A 23,555-nucleotide genomic window follows, 5' to 3' on the forward strand; every position below is an offset into this window, starting at 1 on the left:
AGCCACCCCAAGGCTCAGTGCTCCCATCATTCCTCCCCTTTTCCTTTTCTTTTACCTGTGCACACACACAAAATTCTCTTTTGCCTAACATCCCTTGCACTGTGATTACTCCTTTACACAACTGTACCCCGATTACCCTTCCATCTTGTACAACTATACACAACCAGGGGCAGCCAAGTTAAGTTCCAATAGAAACCCCTTACATCCTTTATTGATTTTGATTACATAACCCAAAAGTCAAATAATTTTGATCAGATTCTCTCTCTGCCTGCAGCAGTCCCCTATAGACCATTTCTGTGGGAAAAGGGCCCATTTTCCCTCAGAATAGCTGTAAAGGCTTCTGGGGACAGAAGCATAGTGGTGGTAGTAGCCACTCGACCTGACCCCCTTGGATAATTTAATTACCAAGCTTCCATCCAATGTGACTGCACAGAGTTGCACATACAGTTACATTTATATAACTGGGTTTTATCATTAAACAAAAACTTCCTTCTGGACATCTCACATAAGTATCCAAAGTACTCTCCATTAAAACTTCAGAAAAACAAAAGAGTGTGGAAAGGCAGGTTGCACTTTGAAACTTCTTTTTTTTTTCCCCCACTCCCCCAGGACCAAGTCCCAGATCCAGTCTCTAAAGGTGGTCTGTTAACTCTGCTTTTGACTATAAACCCTTTTGTGCCAAATCATCTTTCACTACCCCTAACTAATTTACAACCCTTCAACAACCCTTGCTGAAGCAGCACCAAATTTGAAAGATTACTGGCAGCTTCCCATAATGCTGCCCTTACTTCAAACCTCTCACAAGCAGACTGAAGTGCCTCCTTTCCCTGGAGGGCATTCAGTCCCCATGGGCAGGGACCTTCTTCCACTACCCATATACTAAGGAGGGTGGGCTCCTCAGCCACCCCCCATACCTCTGGGTCCCCTAACACTTCCTCCATTTCCTTTTTAATCTCATCCCAGGTTGACCCCTGCACCTGGTATGGGCCCTGGTTCTTCCTTATCCATTTATCCAAAAAATCCTTTACCCTGGCTTGCCAGAACCCACAACTACCATCACGAGAGTTCACGATACCCCCTCCAAGCAGCTGCGCGGTCTGTTGGGGAGGGGGACTTACAGGCTGCCACTCACCTATCCAATGCAATGCATCCGAGTCACGGCACCAAGATGTTAGGGGGCTTATTCCTTCACCCACTCACTTCCCTGGTCCTTCTCGCATGAACAGAGAGCAACAATACCCGAAGTCCAAAGGTGCAAACAATTCAATGTTTATTGGGGTGAATTTCCAGCAAGCATGATTCCAGTTTCCTTCCTTAGTATCCTCCTTCCCAGTTCTGACACCACAGAGCCTTACACCTGTGGTCTCTGTTCCCATTTCCCCCTTTAGCCAAACAAGATTCCAGTTTCCTTACCCCATTCCCTGTTCCCATTTCCCCCTTTAGCAAAGCATGATTCCAATTTCTCCACCCCTGTTCCCATCTCACCCTCATCCACCCAGGCCCACTCACTTCCTCATTGACTACAGATTATATAGTAAAACTTGAGTTCTGCTTAGCTATACCTTAACCAATCATTTTCCTGAAATTTAACTAACCAATCCTAACATATTGTAACATGATTATGTAACCAATTATATCCCTCCACCTTAATTAGTTTACACCCAGCAAAATTAATTATACAGCAGACAGGAACAATCACAGAACCAGACAGAGATTATACAGACAAACAATAGCAAAGTGGGAACTATAATGACAAAACAATACAGAAGTGAGGATTTCACATCCCAGTATTGATAAGTGAGTTCTTGCCAGACAGGATGCTGTTTCCTTTTACATTTTCTAGGCACTTCCCTTTCTCTGGAGGTGATAGGCATTATCAGGACAGGATTGTATTCCTAACAGCCCAATAGCACCTTATTTCAATGTGACTAGTTTGGAATGGGAGGAGGTGACCGGTCGCTTCCCAGCTTACGGCAGCCTCTGCTGCTTAGCCAAAGGCCTTAGCCTAAGAACAAGGCCTCAAACTGTCACAGTAAGAGAAGGCCCTTACACCAGCAGACAGTGATTTTGATTCTCTTTTGTACCTCTATAACTAGCCAAGTGATAAGAATACACCTAAATTCTTAAAGTATAGGCCTTTACAGACAGGCCTGAATATCTATATCCTAACAGTCATCACAGATGATTTTCTAAAAAAGCTGCTCTAGGAATTCTTTCAGGGCAGTGTTCTGGCCTGTGTGAGACAGGTCAGGCTAAGATGATCACAACAGTCCCTCCTGGCTGCGGAAGCTATAACAACGGTACAGTAATTATTAAAACAATTAAGGATTTTAGTTCTGCTTTAACTGCAAAATGCAATGCAACTATGGGGTGGCAAGAACACCTTCATTTGTCATTATTACCTATGCGATTTATTATGAATATCACTATTATTATACTTAAGTGGGATGTCATAATAATAGCTTACATTAATTAATAATTATTATTTAATTTATTGCATCTAGTGCTGCAAACTCTCAGTGCAGGGGACTGGACTAGATGACTTATCAAGGTCCCTTCTAGTCCTACTCTTCTTTGATTTTATCAGGAGTTTCATGATATTTGGGGTTTTTCTTAAAGCCCCAGCTCCCAGAGTCATGTGATTACATGAGACTCTCAGCTTATGTTAATTGAGAAAAGGATGTTTCTGGCCCTTGTGGTCGCAGGGGAGAGCTTGAAAATGGACCCCTAAAGGTGCAAAAACCAGAAAGCAAATACAGAGAAGCTACAATTTATTATTTTTGAAAATCTCATGATTTTTAAGCCACTCCCACCATTTGTCATTGCTCAGCAATACAAGCACCCAAAGCCTGATCATGCAAACACTGGCACTTGTGTGTGAATTTACCAGTAAGAATATAGTCCAGTTGAATCAATTGGCCTACTCATGCATCTAAGCACTTGCAGGATTAGAACAAGAGCGCCGAGCAGATTCTAGTTAGGAATAATCCTGGCCCCTTGCCTGCTCCAAATACTTATGCAAGTAAGTTCACGCTCCTGAGCAGACTTCTGGAATAGCATTTCAGTCCTCTAGAGACTAAACTGTAGCATGGTGCAGGCAGAAAATGGGAGAGGCCATGTTGCCACCAAAGCCCGAGGTCCATGTGATGGCAGGAAATTGTTTAGGTGAGATGTGCACACATGATCCCAGCAGGCGAACCATGCCCCATGCTGCAGAGGAAGGTGAAAAAACGCAAGGTCCCTCCCAGTCTCCCAATTCCTAAATGGTGCTATGGGAGTAATATAAATAACCATTCATATAAATCCCTTCATAGAGTCAGAGAGTCCAAGGCCAGAAGGGACCATTGTGATCATCTAGTCTGACCCCCTTAGAACACAGGCCAGAGAATGTCCCCAAATGAATTCCTAGAGCAGAGCTTTCAGGAAAACATCCAGTCTTGATCTGGCCTCCTAGGCAGACCTCTGCACCCATAAGGAACCCCACTGAGGTCAACTCCGCACAGACACAAGGACCCATCTGCACTGATCAGGTTGCAGGACTTTACTAGTGCAATTAACTCAGCCGTGCTATTTGACCCCATAATGCAAGGTACTAGCTTAAGAGCCAAACCTGCAATGCATCTTCATGAGATTTAGGACCCCAGTGGCACCATTTCAGATTTGTGGTGGGGGAGGGGCAATATTAACCATAATTCCAGGAGTTATTTAGGCACCCATAAACTCTAGGTTTTTTGCAGATAACTTAGAAATTGTCTGACAGAAGCACTGTATCTAATTCCCATATAAAGAAAGAAAAAATATATACAAACACCAGTTAAAGTCATATTTTAAGTTTATATGTAAATTTAGAACAATCAGGAGATAATACACAAAGATATTCCCAATTCCAAATCTTGAGGTATCATAAGAACATAAGAGCAGCCATACTGGGTCAGACCAAAGGTCCATCTAGCCCAGTATCCTGTCCTTCAGAGAGAATGAACAGAACAAGCAATCATCGGGTGATCCATCCCCTGTCCTCCACTACCAGCTTCTGGCAAACAGAGGCTAGGGACACTGTCACACTCAGAGCATGGGGCTGCATCCCTTCCCATCCTGGCTTATTGCCATTGATGGACCTATCCTCCAAGAACTTATCTAGTTCTTTTTTTAACCCTATTATAATTTCGGCCTTCACAACATCCCCTGGAAATGAGTTCCACAGATTGACTGTGTGTTATGTGAAAAAGTACTTCCTTTTGTTTTAAATCTGCTGGTTCTTGTGTTATGAGAAGGGGTAAATAACACTTCCCTATTCACTTTCTCCACCCCAGTCAAGTTTTTATAGGCCTCTCTCAGATCCCCCCTTAGTCGTCTCTTTTCCAAGCTGAAGAGTTCCAGTCTTTTTAATCTCGCCTCATACAGAAGCTGTTCCATCCCCCTAATCCAGTGGTTCTCAAACTGTGGGTCAGCACCTCAATGTGAGTCGTGACCCCATTTTAATGGGGTTGCCAGGGCTGGCGTTAGACTTGCTAGGGCCCGAGGCTGAAGCCTGAGCCCGACAGCTTCAGCCCTGAGTGTCAGGGCTTAGGTTACAGGCCCCCGGCCCTGGGCTGAAGCCCTTGGGCTTTGGCCTTCCCGCCTGGGGCAGTGGGCCTTGGGTGCGTTCAGACTTCGGCCCCCCTCCTGGGGTCGTATAGTAATATTTGTTGTCATAAGGGGGTTGCTATGCAATGAAGTTGGAGAACCCCTGCTTAATCATTTTTGTTGCCCTTTTCTGTACCTTTTCCAATTCCAATATATCTTTTTTGAGATGGGGTAACCAGATCTGCATGCAGTATTCAATATTTGGGCGTACCATGGATTTGTATAGAGGCAACATGATATGTGCTGTCTTATTATCTGTCCTCTTCCGAATGGTTCCTAACATTCTGTTGGCTTGTTTGACTGCAGCGGCACATTGAGTGGATGTTTTCAGAGAACTCTCCATGATGACTCCCAGATCTTTTTCTTGAGTGGTAACAGCTAATTTAGACCCCATCATTTGTATAGCTGGGATTTTGTTTTCCAATGTGCATTACTTTGCATTTACTTTCCTATGTCAGTTTTGGAGCCTTAGTACAAGAATTAATAACTTTAATTGGTAATAAAATGAATACAGAATATTTACTAAATATAATTGTCCTTATAACCTCACACCAATCACCCTCAAACACCCACGCACTTTTTTATTTTCATTTATATTATCGTCTGGAAAAATATAAGCAAGAAAATACATGCACTCTTACTTTGTATATCTCATTTCTCATTAAAAAGTTATGAAGTCTAAAGTAGTTGAGTTTCCTCTCAAACATTCTTCTAAAACATGGAATAACTAACAAATTAGAAAACAAATTTGTTTTGGCACTAGCTTAAAAAAAAAGAAAGACAAAAAGCTTTTAAAGTGATAATTGGAAAGAAAATATTACAACAGATTTGCCATCATAGGTTTCCTATCAGCTCTGACAGTTATCACCTTTTTCTAATGGAAAAGTGTTTTCTTTTCCTGTTAAGACAGCCAGTAATTAGAAAGAAAGTCTTAACTATTGTAATCTGTTTATACAATGCATTTACAAATGACTGATCTAAAAGCCTGTTTTAGCTTCTGGAAACTGTTCAGTTCCATAATGTAATACAGGAATCCTGAGTATGTATCTACAGTGACCCAGCTGGATGATTATTAACCGTGTCTTAAAATATAAAGTGACACTATATGTCTTAAATTTTATTTAGAAAATTTGCCCTCTAAACAATGTCATTTTCAAGGGTTTACTCAAATATTAAGGAAGTTAATAAAGAAACCTGTTCAAGGCTATTAGCCAGGATGGGCAGGGATGGTGTCCCTAGCCTCTGTTTGCCAGAAGTTGGGAATGGGCGACAGGATGGATCACTTGATGATTACCGGTTCTGTTCATTCCCTCTGTGGCACCTGGCACTGGCCACTGTCAGAAGACAGGATAGATGAACCTTTGGTCTGACCCAGTATGGCCGTTCTTATGTTCTAAGGCTGTAACAGCCTTGTAGGATTAAGAAAGAGCCTTCCAGGAATTGTAGAAAGTCTCAAGAGTCCATAGAATCATAAAACTGGAAGGGACCTTGAGAGGTCATCTAGTCCAGTCCCCTGCATTCGGGGCAGGACTAATTATCTAGACCATTCCTGACAACTGTTTGTCTAATCTGCTTTTAAAAATCTCCAATGATGGAGATTCCATAACTCCTCAGGCAATTTATTCCAGTGCTTAACCACCCTGACAGTTAGGAAGTTTTTCCTAATGTCCAACCTAAACCTCCCTTGCTGCAATTTAAGCCCATTGCTTCTTGTCCTATCCTCAGAGGTTAAGAAGAACAATTTTTCTTCCTCCTCCTTGTAACAACCTTTTACATACTTGAAAACTGTTATCATGTCCCCTCTCAGTCGTCTCTTCTCCAGACTAAACAAACCCAATTTTTCCAATCTTCCCTCATAGGTCATGTTTTCTAGACCTTGAATCATTTTTGTTGCTCTTCTCTGGACTTTCTCCAATTTGTCCACATCCTTCCTAAAATGTGGTGCCCAGAACTGGACACAATACTCCAGTTGAGGCCTAATCAGCGGGGAGCAGAGCAGAAGAATTACTTCTCGTGTCTTGCTTACAACACTCCTGCTAATACATCCCAGAATGATGTTTGCTTTTTTTGCAACAGCGTTACACTGTTGACTCATATTTAGCTTGTAGTCCACTTTGACCCCCAGATCCCTTTCCACAGTACTCCTTCCTAGGCAGTCATTCCCCGTAGACTAATTTAAGAAAGAAAACATGTTTTATTTTCTGATTGAGAATCACAGCTATGTACAATCACTTCCTCTGATTTCCATCAGGAGCAACTGAAATGTCTAAAGACAGCACTGACTGTGACACGGAAAATAAAACTGATCCGCTTTGTGGGAGAGACTGAAGGAGATCAGCACTCACCAGGCCTCAGCCAAGGCTAGGCAGAAACTGCTCTCTCCTGGCTTTCATCCTATCAGCTGGGTGACGGGGAGCTGTGTACCCACATGGAGGGCTTTGAGTGCCCCCCGGTCCAGGAGCTGCGAGCGCGGCTGCTGGCTGTGGGCACGGGCTGGCAGGGGGGTGCTCATGGGGGTACAGACTCCCAGTTGCCCAGCCGGAGGGGGCACTGGAAACCTCACTAGCCCAGCTCTGGGCAGGGGTGGGGAAGGATGGAACCGTGTAGACAGCTCTGCAGTGCGCGGAGCCAGGGAATGTACATTTCCCACCCCCCAGAGCCGGGGGCCAGCCCTGCCAGCCGACAGCGCTTCCAGGGCCCGGGCTGGGGGCTGGGGGCTCCTCCGCAGAGCACGGAGCCGCAGCTCGCTCTCCCGTGGTGGGAAACTGGGGGGCAGGGGACACGCCCCCACCTGAGCCGCGTAGGCACAGCTAGGACCCAGCCGCAGCTTTGCAGGAATGGGGTGCAAGGGCAAAGATCGTCTCTTGCTGGTTTCCCTTCTTCCTCCGGATCGACACCGCTCGGGTGACCAAGTGTAAACCATCGGGGCAGGCGGTGCGGGGGGGCAGGAGGCGCCTAGATAAGACAAAGCACCAGGTACGGGGGCTGTCCCCGTAGAACGGGACACCTGGGTCCCTAGGCACCGCCGGCGGCTCCGCAGCGCCCGGCCCCGGGGCACCGCGGGGCGGGGCCTGGGCACTGCGCCTCCGAACTACACCCCCCAGCAGCGCCCCGCGTGCCCAGAGCTGCGCGGCCCGGCCCAGAACTACATCCCCCAGCAGGCTGCGGGGCCCGCGCATGCTCGGTGGAGGGGACGAGCCCCAGGCGGCTGGAAGCGGGAGGGAGGGGCTCGGGGGCGAGCGAAGTTTCGCTCCGCAGCCACATCAAGGGCAGCTGCCGGCAGGAGGGGGGCGCCTGGGGCGGCTGCGGCGCGCCAAGAGTTAACTGACCCCGGGCTCCTGCGCCTCTCCGAGTAGCTGAAACTTTCTTGGAAGTAAGTTCGCTCCGCCAGGCCGGAGTGTGGCCAGTGCTCCCCTGGCCCCGTCCTTCGCCGGCGTGGGGCAGCATTGCCCGGCCGCTCCGGGGCATCCCCTTCCTGGCCTTCAGCCCCGAAAGGGGGGAGTCAAAGCAGCAGCTCCGTGGAAAGAAGTTGGCTGCATCCGTGGAAGGGCTTGGCCCGGAACGAGGGGATCCGGTCTGCGCGTTGCATGGGGACTGCTGGGAGATCACAGAATACCAGGGCTGGAGGGGACCCCAGGAGGCCATCTAGTCCCACCCCTGCTCAAAGCAAGGCCCGTCCCCAATGGTTGCCCCCAGATCCCTAAAGGGCCCCCTCGAGGATTGAACTCACAACCCTGGGTTTAGCAGGCCAATGCTCACACCACTGAGCTATCCCTCCCCAGAGAGATGTGGCTCGCTAGGCATGATGCTCCAGGCATCGTCAAAAAGTGGGCAACTTACTAGCCACAGGAGTTAGTTGCCCACCTTTTATCACCTTAGCGACTCAGATCCTGCAGTCGGCCCCCCTTGTCCCAGTGGAGCTGCAATGAAGTCGGTGCCCTGGCAGCCCCTGGGCGTGGAAGCCTAGAAGCGTCCGATTGCAAAATCGGGGCCTAGCTAGTTGGTTTTACTCCCCAATCTAATGAAACCACCTTGTGTTGGGGCAGTAAGTAATTTTGTAAGGCTAGATTGTGGTTATGGGGCCAGATTCTGCTCTCAGTGATGCAGGTGTGAATCAGGAGCAGCTCCATGGACTTCAGTGGATTCATTCTTGATTGAGTCCTCCCTGTTTGTGTGTCAGATGTTAACGTGCAATGTAAGCAGTGTGAGGGGGCGTGGGGGAGTCCTGGGGGGCTGTGACATTTCTACCTCTGGGATCTGACAGAGGGGAAGCAGACTTTGTAGGGGGGGCGATTTCAGCATTCTCAGCACAGCTGCTGGGAGAGACACAGGAAGCAGCCACTGATCTGTGCATGGTGTCCTGCTGGGGTCTGAGGGTGCTTCCCAGCATCTCAGCTTACATCCGTGGATCCCCGCCCTCCAGGGGAAAGCAACTGATTCTGGGGAACACGGCCCAGCAGAGGTGGACATAATAGCTCTTCAGAAGGAGTTTTTTATGAGTCTCCTGCACGAACCCTGGGGCTGGATTCCTTGCAGCAGTACCAAGAGCGGGGGTTGAGCCCCACTGCAGGCAAGGAAGCGCCCACCCTCTTCAGGTTAGACAGTGGATATGTTTGGAGAGGGACTAAAGCGAGAATTGTTAATGTGGTCTCAGGGCACCAGACTGTGAGTCAGGACTCCTGGGGGGTCTGTTCCTGGTTCTGCCACTGACTCACTGCCTGACCTTGGGCAAGTCCCTTAGGGCAGAGTTCTCACAAGTGGCTACTGGCTTTGGGTGCCCAACTTGAGAAACCTGGAAGGGGGCTGATTTTTCAGAAGTGCTGAGTGCCCACAACTCCGAGCGGGAATCGAGGGGGCTCAGCACCTCTGAAATAATCAGCTTAGGCTCCCAGTGTCAATGGCCACCTTTGCAAAATGTCAGCCTTAACGGCTCTGTGCCTCAGTTTCCCCTTCTGTAAACTAGGGACAGGGAGATTGGCCAGCCTCCAAGGAGGGCCCTGTGAGATTCGGTCATTGATGAGTGTAACATGCAGTGCATCAGAGAGACTGATGTGGGTTTTCAGATTTGCCCAGCATAGACTGAGTGCCGGCCCGCACCTTACTCCCATTGATTTCAATCCTCACTGCCGCGGAGGATCTGGGCCTGAGGTCCGTGGCGTGGGAGACTCCACACGGCTGCTCCCTACGGGTTGCAATGGCAGGAACAGCTTTGCAGCTGTCTTTGTTAATTCAGCCCTGCCCAGCCTCCGCTGCTGATTTCCATTCAGAAGATCAGGGGCTGGATCCTCCGCGGGCCTGACTCAGGGCAGCTCTGCGAGGATCTGGTCTACGAAGCTGTCTCTGCTCTTACTTTCAGTCCTGCCCATGTCTAACCTCCAATACCTCTTTCCTTCTGTTCTCAGTGTAGGGTGAGTTTCTTCTTCCCCCACCTGGGCAGGAGCGACTGTGATGGACAACGGCATGGACTTCCAAACCGACGTGCACCCGGGGCCTGGCTTTGGCAGCCACAGCCTTCCCGGGGAGCTCCTGGAGCCTCCAGCCATGGACCTGGAGGAAGGGGCCTCGCCAACACTGGCCATGCCAACGGCCTGTGAACAAAGCCTGCGCTGCCTGCAGCAGCCCGGATCCCCCTTCAGTGCCCTGCGCTCCGACCTCAACCCCTCTGCAGCTGAGGCTGAACTGTCTGTTGGTGCAGCCATCGCAGAGCCGACTGTCCCCGAAAGCCCTCTGGGGGGCCTGCAGACCCCCGGCCCTGCAGCTGCTCTGGACTCAGCCCTCCAGGCAGCTGGGGAAGCACGTGATGATGCTTGCAGGGACCTGGGAGGCGGGATGGAAGGCTGCGAGGACACTGCAGCACCTGGGAGCGATGCTGACTGGAAAGGGAACCCAGAGGGAGCCCACCCGGGAGTGGGTTGTCCCAGAGTCCCGGCCAGCACGGAGCAGGGTGACCTGGTTTGCATGGACCTGGATGAGGAGCCTGAAGCCCACCTGAGAGGGGAGGAGTGGGCCGAGAGTGTGGAGGATGACGACCAGTTGGAGATCCAGGGCCTCCTCGCCCAGCTCCAGATCCTTAGCCCCAGCTTCCACGATGACTTGCCTGCCTTGGAGGACGACCCACTGCTGGCGTCGGACTGTGGCGCAGGCCCTTCTGGGGGAGACGCAGCGCTTCCCCACAAACGGGCCTTTGGCCGCTGCCGGGGCCTGCTGGGCGAGTGCCCTCCCTGCCTGCTGCACGTTGCCATGGGGAGAGGCCTGGCAATGCAGCCCTGCCATGCTCAGCCCTCCGCCTGCTCCCGGAGGAGCCAGGAGAGCCACGGCCTGCTCTTTGCAGAGGCTGACCGGGAGGACTTGCTAAGCCTCCTGCACCATGAGGGTGGGCTCCCAGCAGAGGACAGTGAGGAGACCCCCCTCGCCAGGTCAGATGTCCTGGCCGGGAGCGACGGGGAGGTCCTGCAGCGTCAGGAGAGCCCAGTGGCCCGGCAGGCGGAGGAGGCCGCTTCACAGCCAGGCAGCTCACAGGCAGAAGGCTCCTGCCGGTGGTATCGGAGAGGGGGAGCCCACGAGGGAGACTCTGCCTGCGTGTCCGCGGGCAGTCGGGACAGCTCCCCAGAGCCCGTGTGGGTGGCCATGTCCCCTCCTCACAGCCAGGGTCAGGAGCAGCCCTCCCCCAGGAGCACAGCTGTGAGTGCTTTGCATGCTGGCTGGAGGTCTGGCCCCGGGCACCTTGTCTTGGGGGGCCCTGGGATTGGGGTGGGGCTCTGAGCTACCTCTGGATGCCAGGCCTGGAGCTGAGCGCTCTGACAGATCCCCGTGACAACGGCTATGCGGGGTGGTTGGGGGTCAGCCCTTGGCACAAGAGTCGCTGCCGGCTGCCCCCAGGCTGGAGGGCAGGGTGGTGGAGGGGAGCAGGATGCGGAGAGCAGCTACCCCTGGCTCCCTGCCATGTGTGGGGTATGGGGAAGGCGTTCCCGAGGGCAGCCGGCAGGTCGAGGGGCTGCTGACACGCCTTGTTACCTTGCAGCCAAGCAAGGGGCCCAGCGTCACGTGTGGGGGCCGCCGAAGCCCAGAGCCTGGGTAGGGGTAGGTCTGGACCCTCTCAGGGCCGGGGACGAGGTCTGCTCTCCACTGTGTGCATGGGAGTCTCACACATCCGGCAACTGCGAGCTGAGACGGCACTGGCCTCGGAGGGTCTGGCATGGGAAGAGCGGTTCAGGGGGTGCTGCATGATGGGCTGGCAGCGGGTACCAACTGGAGACCCTGCCCCCCTCCAGCCCTGTCCCCAGAACATCCCCTACCCAGGCTTCCCAGCAGCTTGACCGTCCCGCATCCCTGCTGGGGCTCACACGGCTCTGGCTGATCCCAGGCTGCTGAGTTAACCCAGAGGACTCCACCCTGGCAGCAGCTGCCCACCGACCTCAGCATCCCTGGCCCGCCCCTTCCTCTGCCCCTCGCACCCAGAACACTGAGCCCTCTGGCCTTGTCCTGCTGCTGCTCTCGGTTCCTCTTTGGCTGCTGCTTGGGGATTAGTTAGGTCTTGTGCCCATCACCGGAGCCTTGGCTGGAGGACGCCGGCAGGCGTCCCGGCGTCTGCGTCCCCCTGGTGCTGACACTCACTGCTCTCATGGTTGCTTTGTAGGTTAAAGAATCCCAGGCGGCCTATCCGGCCTTCAAAGAGGGTGAGTTACTCGTCCACTTGTAACAGGGATAGAACCCAGGCGTCCTGCTTCCCCGTCACCTGCTCTGACCACCAGCCCATGGGCCGCCGTGTGAGTGGCAGCCCCTCCTGGGTGCTGTGTGGCTAGTGCATGGCAGGCCGGCCCAGCCCGGCCAGGGAGGGGAGAGGATTTATGAAGGGCGGGGGCATGTCTTTCACTGCCTTGGCTCATAGGAGGAAGGCTTTCTGGCTGCCAAGTCCTGGGAGAGGGGCCAGATTGAGGACACTGGTTCGAATCCTGCTCTAGTCACAAGTGACCTGTTGTGGCCTATGTGACACAAGTTTGGAGGGTCTCAGACGGGTCCCCACGCTGCGTAAACCTTCTTGTGGCTGCCTGTGACTGGGGTCCCCCGGGGCAGCCACAGCAGGGAGGTTGAGGAGGCTGCACTCCCTTTTGCTCAAGGAAGGGGTGGCTCCGGCTCAGGCATGTGGGGGGGGGGGGGGCTGGGGGCACTTGGCCGGCCACTATTGGTGCCATCAGCCTCTGGGGCTGCCGACGTGGCACATGCAGGACAAGGAGATGCCACAGGGGGCTTGGCCTTCCCAGCCCTACGGAGGAGGCAGCAGGTGGTGCAGGATACCCGGCTGGGGACTGATCCAACTCCCCTGCAGCTTCCCCCACGAGATCTGGGCCCCTCGGAATGGGGCAGTGCCTGCAGGGAGCTCAAGGGTGGGGAGTAATGGAGAGCTGCCTTGGGAGGGGCGTGAGAACCAGGATTGAAACGCCGGTTCTGGTGGTGTCTGCTGCTGTCAGGCCCAGCACTCGCTAGGCCCTGGCCCCGCTGCCCGGGCCTGACTGGATGCAGGTCTCTGTGTCGAGAGGGGAGCTTATCCCTGCTCCGCAGAGGGGCAGGCTTTTTCCCACGGGGGGTTCAGGCCTGTAAAGCAGGGGGCACCGTGCCCGGGCTGATCTCGCTCATTGCAAGAACGCTGGGGCTCCAGGGGGTGCTCCAGCTTTAAACGGGGGGAGCGAGATGGGAATCACGCCCTGCTGAGGCCTGGGGTAACCTGGCCCCCCGGATAAAAGGCTGCTGAGAGGGGTCATGCCCCCCCACACCCGCAGTCAGCAGCAGCTGGGCCTGGCTCCAGACAGGTGTCTCAGGCCATGGGCATTGCAGGGAGGGGAGGAGCAGGGAGGCCCTGCCTTTGCTAACACCTGCCCCTGGCTTCTCAGTGGCAGGCCCCTGTGAGCCGGAGGATCTCCTGGATGGAGTGATCTTCGGAGCAAAGTATCTAGGCTCTACACAGCTGGTCTCGGAGAGGAACCCCCCTGCCAGCGTCCGCATGGCGCAGGCCCAGGAGGCCGTGGACAGGATAAAGGTGGGTGAGGGTGCCGGGTGAGCTGAGCGGTCACTAGTCCATGCGAGCTGGTCCCATCGGGGTGGCACTGCCGCCTGCATCTCTTCAGGAGCATCCAGCCCTGGGGGCAGAGGCTGCTGAGATGAGCTCCTGGCATTAGTTGATTTTCACCCGCCAGGAGCCAAAGCCCAGCTGTCTGGAACTGCCCAGCCACGGTGCCCCCAGCGATGCAGCCGAGGAGGTGCCCTCTCCCATGCCCAGAGCACAGTGTGCATCCTTCTCTGCTCTCTGTCCTCCCCACCCTGCGCCCGTTGCAGGCGGCTCCTGGGCTCACTGGGCTGGCCTGGCACATAAGCAGGTCGAGGGAAGTGTGGGCCCCGAGGGTGGGATCCTTGTCCGTTCCCTCGGCTGCAGCGGGGCAAAGCTGAGCATGTCACGAGCCGATGCCTGTGTTTGCATCAGGTTCTCGCCCACCCCTGCCATTGCAGCCAGCAGCTGAGCTTTGACTGGTGGGTGAAAAAATAGGGACCCCCCCCCATTTTCCGGGGCCCCACTCCAGAAGAGGGTGCTGCTGACTTCTCCGAGGTGCGTAGCTCTGTTTATACTCAGACCTGTAGGCTGCAGGGAGCAGGTGTGAAGAGCAGTGAAAGCAGGTCACTCCTGGGTCTGGCTGCAGCTGGAAGCTGAGCTCCCACTCGCTAGGCTGGGTAGAAGGTGTGGGGGGGATCAGTGGGGAGGTTTGATTCGAACAGGGTTCCAGAAGTGGGATGCAGAGAGGCGAGAGGGAGGAAGCAGTGGTCAAAGCACAGGCCAGGGAGTCAGGAACCCTGAGTTCCAGTCCCACCTCTTCCACTGGGTGACACTAGGCCAGGCCTGGTGTCTCTGTGCCTCAGTTTCCCCACCTGTAAAAAGAGGCTGATTGATTCCTCCTGCGCGGGCTGTCTGTAAAGTGCTCACTGAGGGTTGCTCTTGACAGGAGTCATTCAGAGATCGGGTAGAGGAAGACAAGGCAAACACAATCTGTCACGTCAGCTGCTGCTATCCAGCTCTGGCATTCCAATGGGCTGTGAATTCTGGTACCCCATCGCCCATCCCAGCACCCCAGACTGCATGTTCATGGAGACCCATTGCTCCTTGAAGGGAAACGGAGGCACAGAGAGGAGTGGTGACTCACTCCTGGTCACAGAGAGAGTTAGGGCGGAGCTGGAAATAGGACCCAGGAGTCCTGGCTCCAAGTCCCTTGCTTTGAGCCTCTGCCTTGGGGCTACTGGTGACCACACACACGGGTGCTTTGTCCTTACCATGCTGCAGGCGCCGGAGGGGGAGTCCCAGCCCATGACCGAGGTGGATCTGTTTGTCTCCACCCAGAGGATCAAGGTCCTGACGGCCGACTCGCAGGTGTGTAGGACCGGGGATGTCGTTACAGGGGGTGGGTCACCTGTGCTAGGAGAACTGGGCTTGTTTCTGTTAGAATTCTCCCGGCCTTAGGACGTCACCTTCTCTGCACCCCACCCCCTCCAGCTTGGATCAGGGCACTTGGCCCTGCAGGGAACTGGCCTAAGGCGATCGATTGTATGTGGTGCAGGTGTGCTTTGGTTGTGACCCCACCTGGGTAAAGAGGCCTTTCCTCCTGGAGGATCCACTGGCATCAGTGGGGATTGCACAGCTGCTGCCAAAATGCGGCCACCTCTGGGGTGGACCCAGCAGCAGTTAAAAGTTTACATGTAAAGGGAAAACCAATTGGTTTTGTGCGTTCCTTAGGCCAGAGGTGCCGACTTTCTAATGTGCCAAGGGGTGCTTTTCCCCAGGCCCCACCCCTGCCCCACCCCCACTCCACCCCTTCCCCCAAGCTCCTGCCCCGCTTCTTCCCACTCCCTCTCCCCCAACGCCTCGGGAGGTGCTGGGAGGGAGAGGGAGGCACTGATTCAGGAGTCTGTTTTTTTTCTGGAGCCCCCAGAGTGTCGGCGCCTCCGCCTTAGGCCTCCTCTATGTTCAGCGCTCCACTGGTACAGAGCCTCCTGGGCATGCTCCTAAATTAATCTAAACCTGGCTTCTCTTGATTGATTACTGAGCTAAACAACATCAGTACACAAGAGGTGTCAATCTCAGCATGAGCGTCCAGGCAGGGTTACGCGGCAGTTTCACTGGATAGATAGAGAAAGCCGGGGAGGATTCGTATTCTCCTGTGTAACCATCGGGCATGTGCAGTCAGGTCTCCGCTGGCTTTGCTGGAGGTCTCCTTGCACGACCCACAGGAGTCATCCATCCACTCAATGGGCAGCGGTAGTCAAAACAGCGAACAGAATGTTGGGAATCATTAAGAAAGGGATGGATAATACGACAGAAGGTATCGTATTGTCTCTATAGAAACCCATGGTACACCCACACCGTGAATACTGTGTGCGGATGTGGTCACCCTGCCTCAAAAAAGATACATTGGAATTGGAAAAGGTTCAGAAAAGGGCAACAAAAATGATTAGGGGTATGGAACGGCTTCCGTGTGAGGAGGGATTAATAAGATTGGGACTTTTCATCTTGGAAAAGAGGCGACTGAGGGGGGATATGATAGAGGTCTATATAATCATGAGTGGTGTGGAGAAAGGAAATTAGGAAGTGTTATTTACTCCTTCTCATAATACAAGAACAAGGGGCCACCAAATGAAATTAATAGGTAGCAGGTTTAAAACAAACACAAGAAAGTATCTTTTCACGCAACACACTGTCAACCTCTAGAACTCCTTGCCAGAGGGTGTTGTGAAGGCCAATACTATCACGGGGTTCAAAAGGGAGCTAGATAGATTCATGGAGGATAGGTCCATCAATGGCTATTCACCAGGATGGGCAGGAATGGTGTCCCTAGCCTCTGTTTGCCAGAAGCTGTGATTGGGTGACAGGCATGGATCACTTGATGATAACCGGTCTGTTCATTCCCTTTGGGGCACCTGCCATTGGCCACTATCAGAGGACAGGATACTGGGCTTGATGGACATTTGGTCTGACCCAGTATGGCCGTTCTTATGAGTGGCTCAGGAGTCCTTGGCTGAAGGCATGTCCAACCTGTAACTCAGATGGGTGTTCTCCCAACGGTGTGGCTGGCGTTTGAGTGAAATAGCCACTAGAGCTCCAGGGTTTTAAACAGGCCCTGAAGAACCCTTCCCTCCCCTTGGTTAACAGGCTCCCCTGGCTTGGAGGCTGTGCTCCCATAATCCCGCTGGCACTCCAGCTGTCCATTGAGACCACCCCTGAATTTCTCATGCCCCCTCCCTCAGGAGGCCATGATGGACCATCCGCTCCAGACCATCTCCTACATTGCGGACATCGGCAGCATCATTGTGCTGATGGCGCGCAGGAAGCTGCCGCGGCGGGCAGACGCCTCGCAGGAGAAGCGGCTCTACAAGATGATCTGCCATGTCTTCCATTCTGCGGACGTGAGTCTGGGCGGGGCGGGGTAGGGGGCAGAGCATTGCGCGTTGGCTTTACACAGGCTTCGAGCCTGGAGCTCCGGATCCCAGTCCTACCTGAAGCCCAGTAGGCGTCATGAGCTGGGGGTTCTCAGCTTGGCCTCCAGGTGTTGCTGTTCCTTGAGGCGTTTCAGTTGCATTTCTCCCTGCCGCTGTGCTGGGCCTTGTGCCTGGGAGCTCGCTCACCCCCATCTCCAGCCGCCTCGGGTCTAGCTCGGAGACAGGAAAGAGCCACCTGGAGAGTGGGTAGGGTGGGGGGTCCTTTGTACTGTTGGAGAAAGCCAGGGCTGGGGGGGAAGGATCTTTGGAGGCGAGAGGCATGAGGGTGTCTGTGCTGTAAAGGGGGCCCCACCTGGGGAGGGGAGGGGAGAGGTGTGTGGGTATCTGTCCATAGAAGGGGTTGGAAGTGTCTGTCCCACCCCCGCCCCGCAATATATCCCAGGTTCTCTGCAGCTGCTGTAGCAGGGTTTGGCTGTGCCCCAGACAGGCTGGCGGGATGGCAGATGGCTTTGGCCCCCTGGCACTGCCCAGGCTCCCGGGTGCTGGGGGTATTGGAGGGTGGAGCCCTGTACCCACAGGCGCTTGGGGCCCAGCGCCCCGCTGCCGGGGTAACCTCGGGGCACTTCCTCCTGCAGGCTCAGCTGATTGCCCAGGCCATCGGGCAGGCCTTCAGCGTGGCATACCAGCAGTTGCTGCAGGCCAGCGGCATCGACCCGAGCCAACTCTCCCCTGGCCAGGACAGCCGCGCCCTGGAGAGCCAGGAGCTGCACAACGGGGACCTGGCCCACTTCTCCAAGCAGGAGAACTGCAAGGATGTAAGAGCTGCCTGCAGGGGTCGGGGGTGGGATCAGCTCACTGGCACCCAGTGCTCCAGCTTGGCTCCCTGCAGCGCCTCCTGCTGGTGTCTGCAGCAGTTGGGAGCCTCCTGTGTTGCAACCTGCCAGCGCCCTGCTGCGGGAGCCGGGTCTGGAGTAGCCGGGGGCTCCCCCGGGGCAAGTGCCCAGGCCCCGCTCCCAACAGCCTCTCCGGGGCCCCCTCCTGCCCACTGCCAGTGGTGTACCTGCACCCTCTGGGATCCAGGTCTGGAGTAGCTGCGAGCCACCCACTCCTCTTGGTGCCTGCACCGCAGCCTGCTGCAGCCCGAGCTCCCAGCTGCGCGGTGTCGCCAACCCCGAGGTCCCCCAGCGCCCGCTCCGTAGTTCAGTGGGCCCTGTGCTCCGCCCGGCCTGCAGGTCTGCATCCGCAAGCAGAAGGGGGAGATCCTGGGCGTCGCTGTGGTGGAGTCGGGCTGGGGCTCCATCCTACCCACCGTGGTCGTCGCCAACCTCATGCATGGCGGCCCTGCGGAGAAGTGCGGGGAGCTGAGCATCGGGGACCGGCTTATGTCCGTCAACGGGACAAGTCTGGTGGGGCTGCCCCTCAGCACCTGCCAGAGCATCATCCGGGTGAGCAGGGGAAGGGGAGGTGGGGGTGGGGGTGGAGGGAGGACAGTGGAATGGGTGACTGGGGAGGGGGTTGGGGGGACAGTGAGGAGGGGGTGTTGGAGGGTGAGGGGGTTGGGAGGTGGGAGGGGACAGTGGGGCAGGGGTGGCTGTGGAGGGGGTGACGGGGATCGGGGGACAGTGGAGAGGGGGCGAGGGGAGGTGGAAGGAAACAGGCAGGGTGCCTGTGAAGGGGGTGATGGAGATGGTGGGACTGAGGAGGGGGAAATGGGGATGGTGGGGCACAATGGTGAGGGGGTTCTGGGGGTTGGGGGTAGTGAGAAGGGACAATGGAGGGGGATGGTGGGAATGGGGAGGGAGTGTAGAGGGGTGTGGGGGCGGGGGACCTGTACTCAGTTCCTGGGCCTCTTAGTCTGTGATAGCAGCCACCTTTCCATCAGAGGCGCTCAGCCCTTCGCGCTCAGTGTTGAGGGACGTGCAAGCTGGGGCTGGTGCTGCAGCCAGGTGGGGGTGGAGCAGGGGCTGGAGCCTTCACTGCTGGGATGCCGGCTGGGCCCAAGAGCCCCCGTGGGTGCAGTGAGACCTTCCAGACCTAAGCCTGCAAGCGTTTGCCACCAGGGAACCCAGGAGTCCTGGCTCCCAGTGTTCTGCTCAGATCCCTCTGCAGGTGGGACTCAAGCTTGCCCTGGCCCTGGGAGGATCAGCTCCAGGCTCAGGCGTTTGGGGGCATCCTATGAGACGCTTCCTCTGGGAGGTGTCCGAGCAGAACACGGACAAGCCCAGCACTGCGCCAGAGGGCAGCAGGGCCTAGAGGTTGGAGCAGGGCAAGCTGGACTTGGATTCCTGGGTTCTTTTCCCTGACCTGCAGTGTAACCTTGGGCAAGACTGTGCCTCAGTTTCCCCCTTCCCCCCCATAAAAGGAGGGTGGTAATTAGACCCGCCCCCATGTAAGGCATGCGGAGCACAGTGGTCGTGTTCAATTCTGCCCTCCCTTCCCCTACATGGCCCCAGAGAGTGTCATGGGGCCAGTGGGCGTAAACCTGCCCCCCGTCTGCCCCCCCACGGCTGGGCCGATCCTGATTCCCCTGTGGCACTAATGAGCCCCGCCCCTGGCAGGACCTGAAATCGCAGACCGAGGTGACGCTGAGCATCGTGCACTGCCCGCCCGTCACCACGGCGATCGTCCGCCGGCCCGACTCCAAGTACCCGCTGGGCTTCTGCGTGGAGGACGGCATTGTGAGTGGCGGGAGCCCCGGGGTGCGGCGTGCGGGGGGAGGGCCAGGGGCCCTCTGGCCAGCACAGATGCCATACCTGGGACGAGAACTCAGGCCCTTGTGCTCCAGGCTCGCTGGCTGGCACTGCTTGAGCTAGGGGAGAACTTCCAGCCGCCCAAGGAGCGGCAGGCATGTGGCCCCGGTGGGCGTCGAGTCCAAGGAGAGGGAGAGAATCTCTGGTCCCAGCCCCGGGGCAGTGATGGGGCTGGTTCCATGCGGGGCCTCGTCAGTGCCAAGGGTAGGGAGCAGGGGGTGAGCAGCGAGGCCTGGGCGCGTTACCCCAGCGCCCGCAGACTGTCTGCTTTCGCCCTCCCCCCACGGCACCAGCTGCCAGGCTGATGTCCCTGTGCCAGGACCCCCGTGACCATGGCCTTTCCTGGACCCCAGCTCTCCGGCTCGGAACCTTGACTCTGGTGACCCGGCCCTGCTGCCTCCAGGGCCGGTCCGGGGGGGGGGGGAGTCCCAGCTGCCAGGGCGCAGAAGGGTGCTGAGTGAGCAGTAAGGGGGCGCTGTGGCTGGTGTGGTGGCTGGCGAGCGCAGCGTGCCGGGAGGGGCAGGCCCAGGGGTGGGTTTCATGGGCTCTCCCAGCAGGCGAGATTTGCTCTGCTTGGGGAGGCTGCGGAGGATGGCGTGCTGGGGGCGGGGTCTGGCCTGCTCTCACCGGCGCCCCCTGCCATTCAGATCTGCAGCCTGATGCGAGGGGGGATAGCGGAGAGAGGCGGCATCCGAGTGGGCCATCGCATCATCGAGATCAACGGGCAGAGCGTGGTGGCCACGCCGCACGAGAAGATCATCCAGCTCCTCACGCAGGCCGTCAGCGAGGTGAGCTGGCCTGAGGCCAGGGAGTGCAGCAGGGGCATGCAGGCCCTTTTCCCCATTGTGGGGGCTGGCATGGGGCAGACCCTGAGCCCCCTGCCATGGCTCAGGGGAGGGAGGGGCAGGTACAGGACAGACCCCCGTCCAGATCCCCCCCCCCCCGCCCTGGCTGGGGGGAGGGAAGGGCAGGTACGGGGTAGACTCCTGCCCTGAGCCCCCTGCCTCAGCTGGGGAGGCTGGTTTGGGACAGACCCCCTGCCCTGTTTTGGGGAGGAGGGCTGACTCCCACCCTGAGACCTCTGCCCTGTGTTTAGGGGGGTCTGACATGGGCCAACTGCCCCCAGCCCCACAATTTCCTGGGTGCTCATCTCAACTCCCAGTCCTGCTTTGCAAGCTGCACCCTCTGCTAGGGAGGGGATCCCTCATCACGCTGCTGAGCAGCACACCTCTTCGGCGTACTGGACTCTGGGAGCGAAGCCTTTTCTCCTGCAGCTCCCTGCTCCCACTGCCCCTTTTGTTCCTCCTCTGCCTGCACCTGGAGCCTCAAGCAGGGGCTGATCTTCCATGCCCTGGGCTGCAAACTCTATTAGGGAGGGACCAGCTGCCCTCTTCTCCCCCCTCAGGGCAGCACAGCCCCCTCGGGAACTGCGGGTGCTGTAGCAAATGATGCCTCGGATTCGCCATCCCTCCATGCCGGCACTGAACTAATGCCCCAGGTGGGGCACAGCTCGCTCTCCAAAGCGACAGGCTGCTGCGGGGCTTTGGAGGCTGCAATAGGGGTGGCAAAGTGATGGCTATTTGCCCTAGCCCGTCCCTAAGCCTGCTGGCAGGGTTAATGCAGGTTAGCATGGGAATCCCAGCCACCTGGCCTGAGCTCCCCTGCAGGCCTAGGCAGGTTCAGGCTTCTGCTAAGAACTGTTGCTCTTTTCTGTCAGGCCTTCGAGTTTGCCCTGAGCCTGGGCAAGAAACTCCACATCCTGCCCTAACCTGTGTTTTTCACGGGGAGTTGTGCCCCGTTGAAACCAGTGGCTCAGCTCCACCCCAGCGGCAGCTGCATTTCAGCAGACGGGGGAGAAGTAACTCTTGCAGCCAGTACCTGGACATGTAAAGTGCCTTAGTATCTCTAAACCGTGCTTTAGCATGAAACATTTCCCCTGGGTCCTTCTCCCAGGCCCAGAGAGGCTGGGGCAGATGAGTGGTGTCTGCAGGGCTCTGAGCCCAAGTGGGCGTTTCTGAATGGAGCTCTCCCAGCTGATTCATTCCCTATCTCTCTAGGTCCATATCAAGACCATGCCGGCCTCCACCTACCGGTTACTGACAGGCCAGGAGCAGCCCATCTTCCTCTGAAGGGTGGAGTTTGCATTTACCCCGTCTGTGGCTCTGCACATCTACCAGCTACGTGGCTTTGGGGCCCCGGCCTGGGGCAGCAGCCCACAAGGAAAGGATGTCACTGCATCTCCAGTTCCCTCGGGGCCTGCTGGGGGCCAGATCCTGCCGCTTTTCTTGTTTCATGCAGGGACCCAGAAGGCAAACCCCCCTTTGCCTCTTCTGGGTGTGCTTTGCCTGGCCTCACCACATGAGGGAGCTTTGCACCAGGCCTTAGAGTCAGGGACCCAAACTCCTTGCCTCCTCTCCTGGGCCTCCGCTCACTCAGCTGGAGTTGTCAGCTTGCACCACACAGTGGGGATCGGGGCCTTGCTGATGGGATGGGCCCTGGAGAATGCCAGGGGCTTCCTTGGCTCAGCTGGCCCCGTGTGCGTGGCTGGCTGGGACGTACCTGCTCTCGGGTCAGCGCAGGCGTTTGCAGGAGATTCTGGAGTTGCCATGGGGGCAGGGCATGGCCCCTGCCCTGCTTTGCAAAGGGCAGCAACTCGACTAGCTCAGATGGGTGCTCGCACTTGGTGTGTCATGCTGGAGCCGGAGCAGGGCCTGGCTGCAGGGGAGGCTGTTCAGGATGTGGTTTGTGTGGACAGAGATAGTTTTCTGGCCAGTGGCAGGGCATCAGGGAGCCAGTGCCACGCTCTGTGCCCCTCCTCGCTGCCTGCAGGAGGAAGATCCTGCCTCGTGTCTGCTGAATCCCGGCTGAGTCTGCACTACAGATCAAGGACGACAGGTCTAGCCCTGGCCGCTCCCTCCCTTGTCCTGCCATCGGCCTGAGAGGGCCCATCAAACTGCCAGCGATACCAGGTGTAACACCAGCTCAGGCTGAGGAGGGGGTGCTGCCCAGATGGACACGGCCCCTCTTGGACCTGCTGGGATGTGAGGGGAAACTCCCTCTGCTTTCCTGTTCTGCCTTGTTAATGCTGTTTGTAACCCCTCCTCCCCCAGCACCTGGGACCAGGCTGGACCTGCAGCCCCTGCCATGAGAGCCAGATTCATCTGCCAGCGGGCCCCATGGTGGGGTGGGTCAGCTGCGCCCTTGTTCTGAGAGAAGCTGCAGGAGCAGCATGACCTGGCTTGGGCCTAGCGCTGGGCATGGGGGAACGTCAGGCTGGAGCAGGCAGCAGAGACCCGGCCAGCCACAGTGTGTTGGGTGGGGGAGCACAGGAGAAAGGGGCTCGCTGCGATCCCACTCTGCTGCTGGATCCTCTGCCCTGGGCCGTTTCTGTAGGCAGGGCTGGCCCTGCGGAAGGTTGCTTGTACTAAGTTAATCGCAGTGGTGGTCCCAGCATGAGACACAAAGTGAGGGAGGTTGGACCAACATTTGTCCATGAGAAGTTGGTCCAGTAACAGCTGTTCTCACCTCCCTTGTTTCCCCTGGACTAAATCTGAGTCCTGGGTGCTCCATCAGCTGCAGGAAGCCCGGGGCTGAGTTTTAACCCGTACTGCTGGCTGATGTAGGAATAAAGGCTGTTTGTGGCGTGTCTAGGACTGACTGGGTAAGTGAAATGCCAGGCAACCGACCTGCATGGGAAGGACTGCA

General features: G+C 56.2%; 1 protein-coding gene across 3 annotated transcripts; it reads left to right on the forward strand.

The window, feature by feature from the left end:
* The first annotated feature begins 7,753 nt into the window (after positions 1–7,753).
* Positions 7,754–23,496, forward strand: APBA3 (amyloid beta precursor protein binding family A member 3). Of its 3 annotated transcripts, none has more exons than XM_027826288.3 (11): positions 7,754–7,999; positions 10,029–11,307; positions 12,263–12,302; positions 13,515–13,660; positions 14,951–15,037; positions 16,909–17,067; positions 17,736–17,915; positions 18,333–18,545; positions 19,659–19,778; positions 20,498–20,638; positions 21,908–23,496. In XM_027826288.3, exons 2-11 carry the CDS (start codon positions 10,075–10,077, stop codon positions 21,977–21,979), a joined length of 2,391 nt encoding a protein of 796 aa, XP_027682089.2. In that variant the 5' UTR covers positions 7,754–7,999; positions 10,029–10,074; the 3' UTR covers positions 21,980–23,496. The 3 variants fall into 3 exon arrangements, with proteins under 3 accessions (XP_027682089.2, XP_043391803.1, XP_043391804.1); XM_043535868.1 differs by having other exon boundaries at positions 7,840–7,999; positions 19,656–19,778; XM_043535869.1 differs by lacking the exon at positions 7,754–7,999 and adding an exon at positions 8,411–9,221 and having other exon boundaries at positions 19,656–19,778.
* Positions 23,497–23,555: the final 59 nt, after the last annotated feature.

The sequence above is a fragment of the Chelonia mydas genome, chromosome 25 (genome assembly GCF_015237465.2).
Source record: "Chelonia mydas isolate rCheMyd1 chromosome 25, rCheMyd1.pri.v2, whole genome shotgun sequence".
Classification (NCBI taxonomy): domain Eukaryota; kingdom Metazoa; phylum Chordata; order Testudines; family Cheloniidae; genus Chelonia; species Chelonia mydas.

Coding starts and splice junctions, on each gene's coding strand:
- APBA3 (XM_043535868.1), top strand. CDS start 10,075: ATGGACAACGGCATGGACTTCCAAACCGACGTGCACCCGGGGCCTGGC. Junction 13,661..14,950: donor AGGCCGTGGACAGGATAAAG/GTGGGTGAGGGT, acceptor ACCATGCTGCAG/GCGCCGGAGGGGGAGTCCCA. Junction 18,546..19,655: donor CCTGCCAGAGCATCATCCGG/GTGAGCAGGGGA, acceptor CCCCGCCCCTGG/CAGGACCTGAAATCGCAGAC.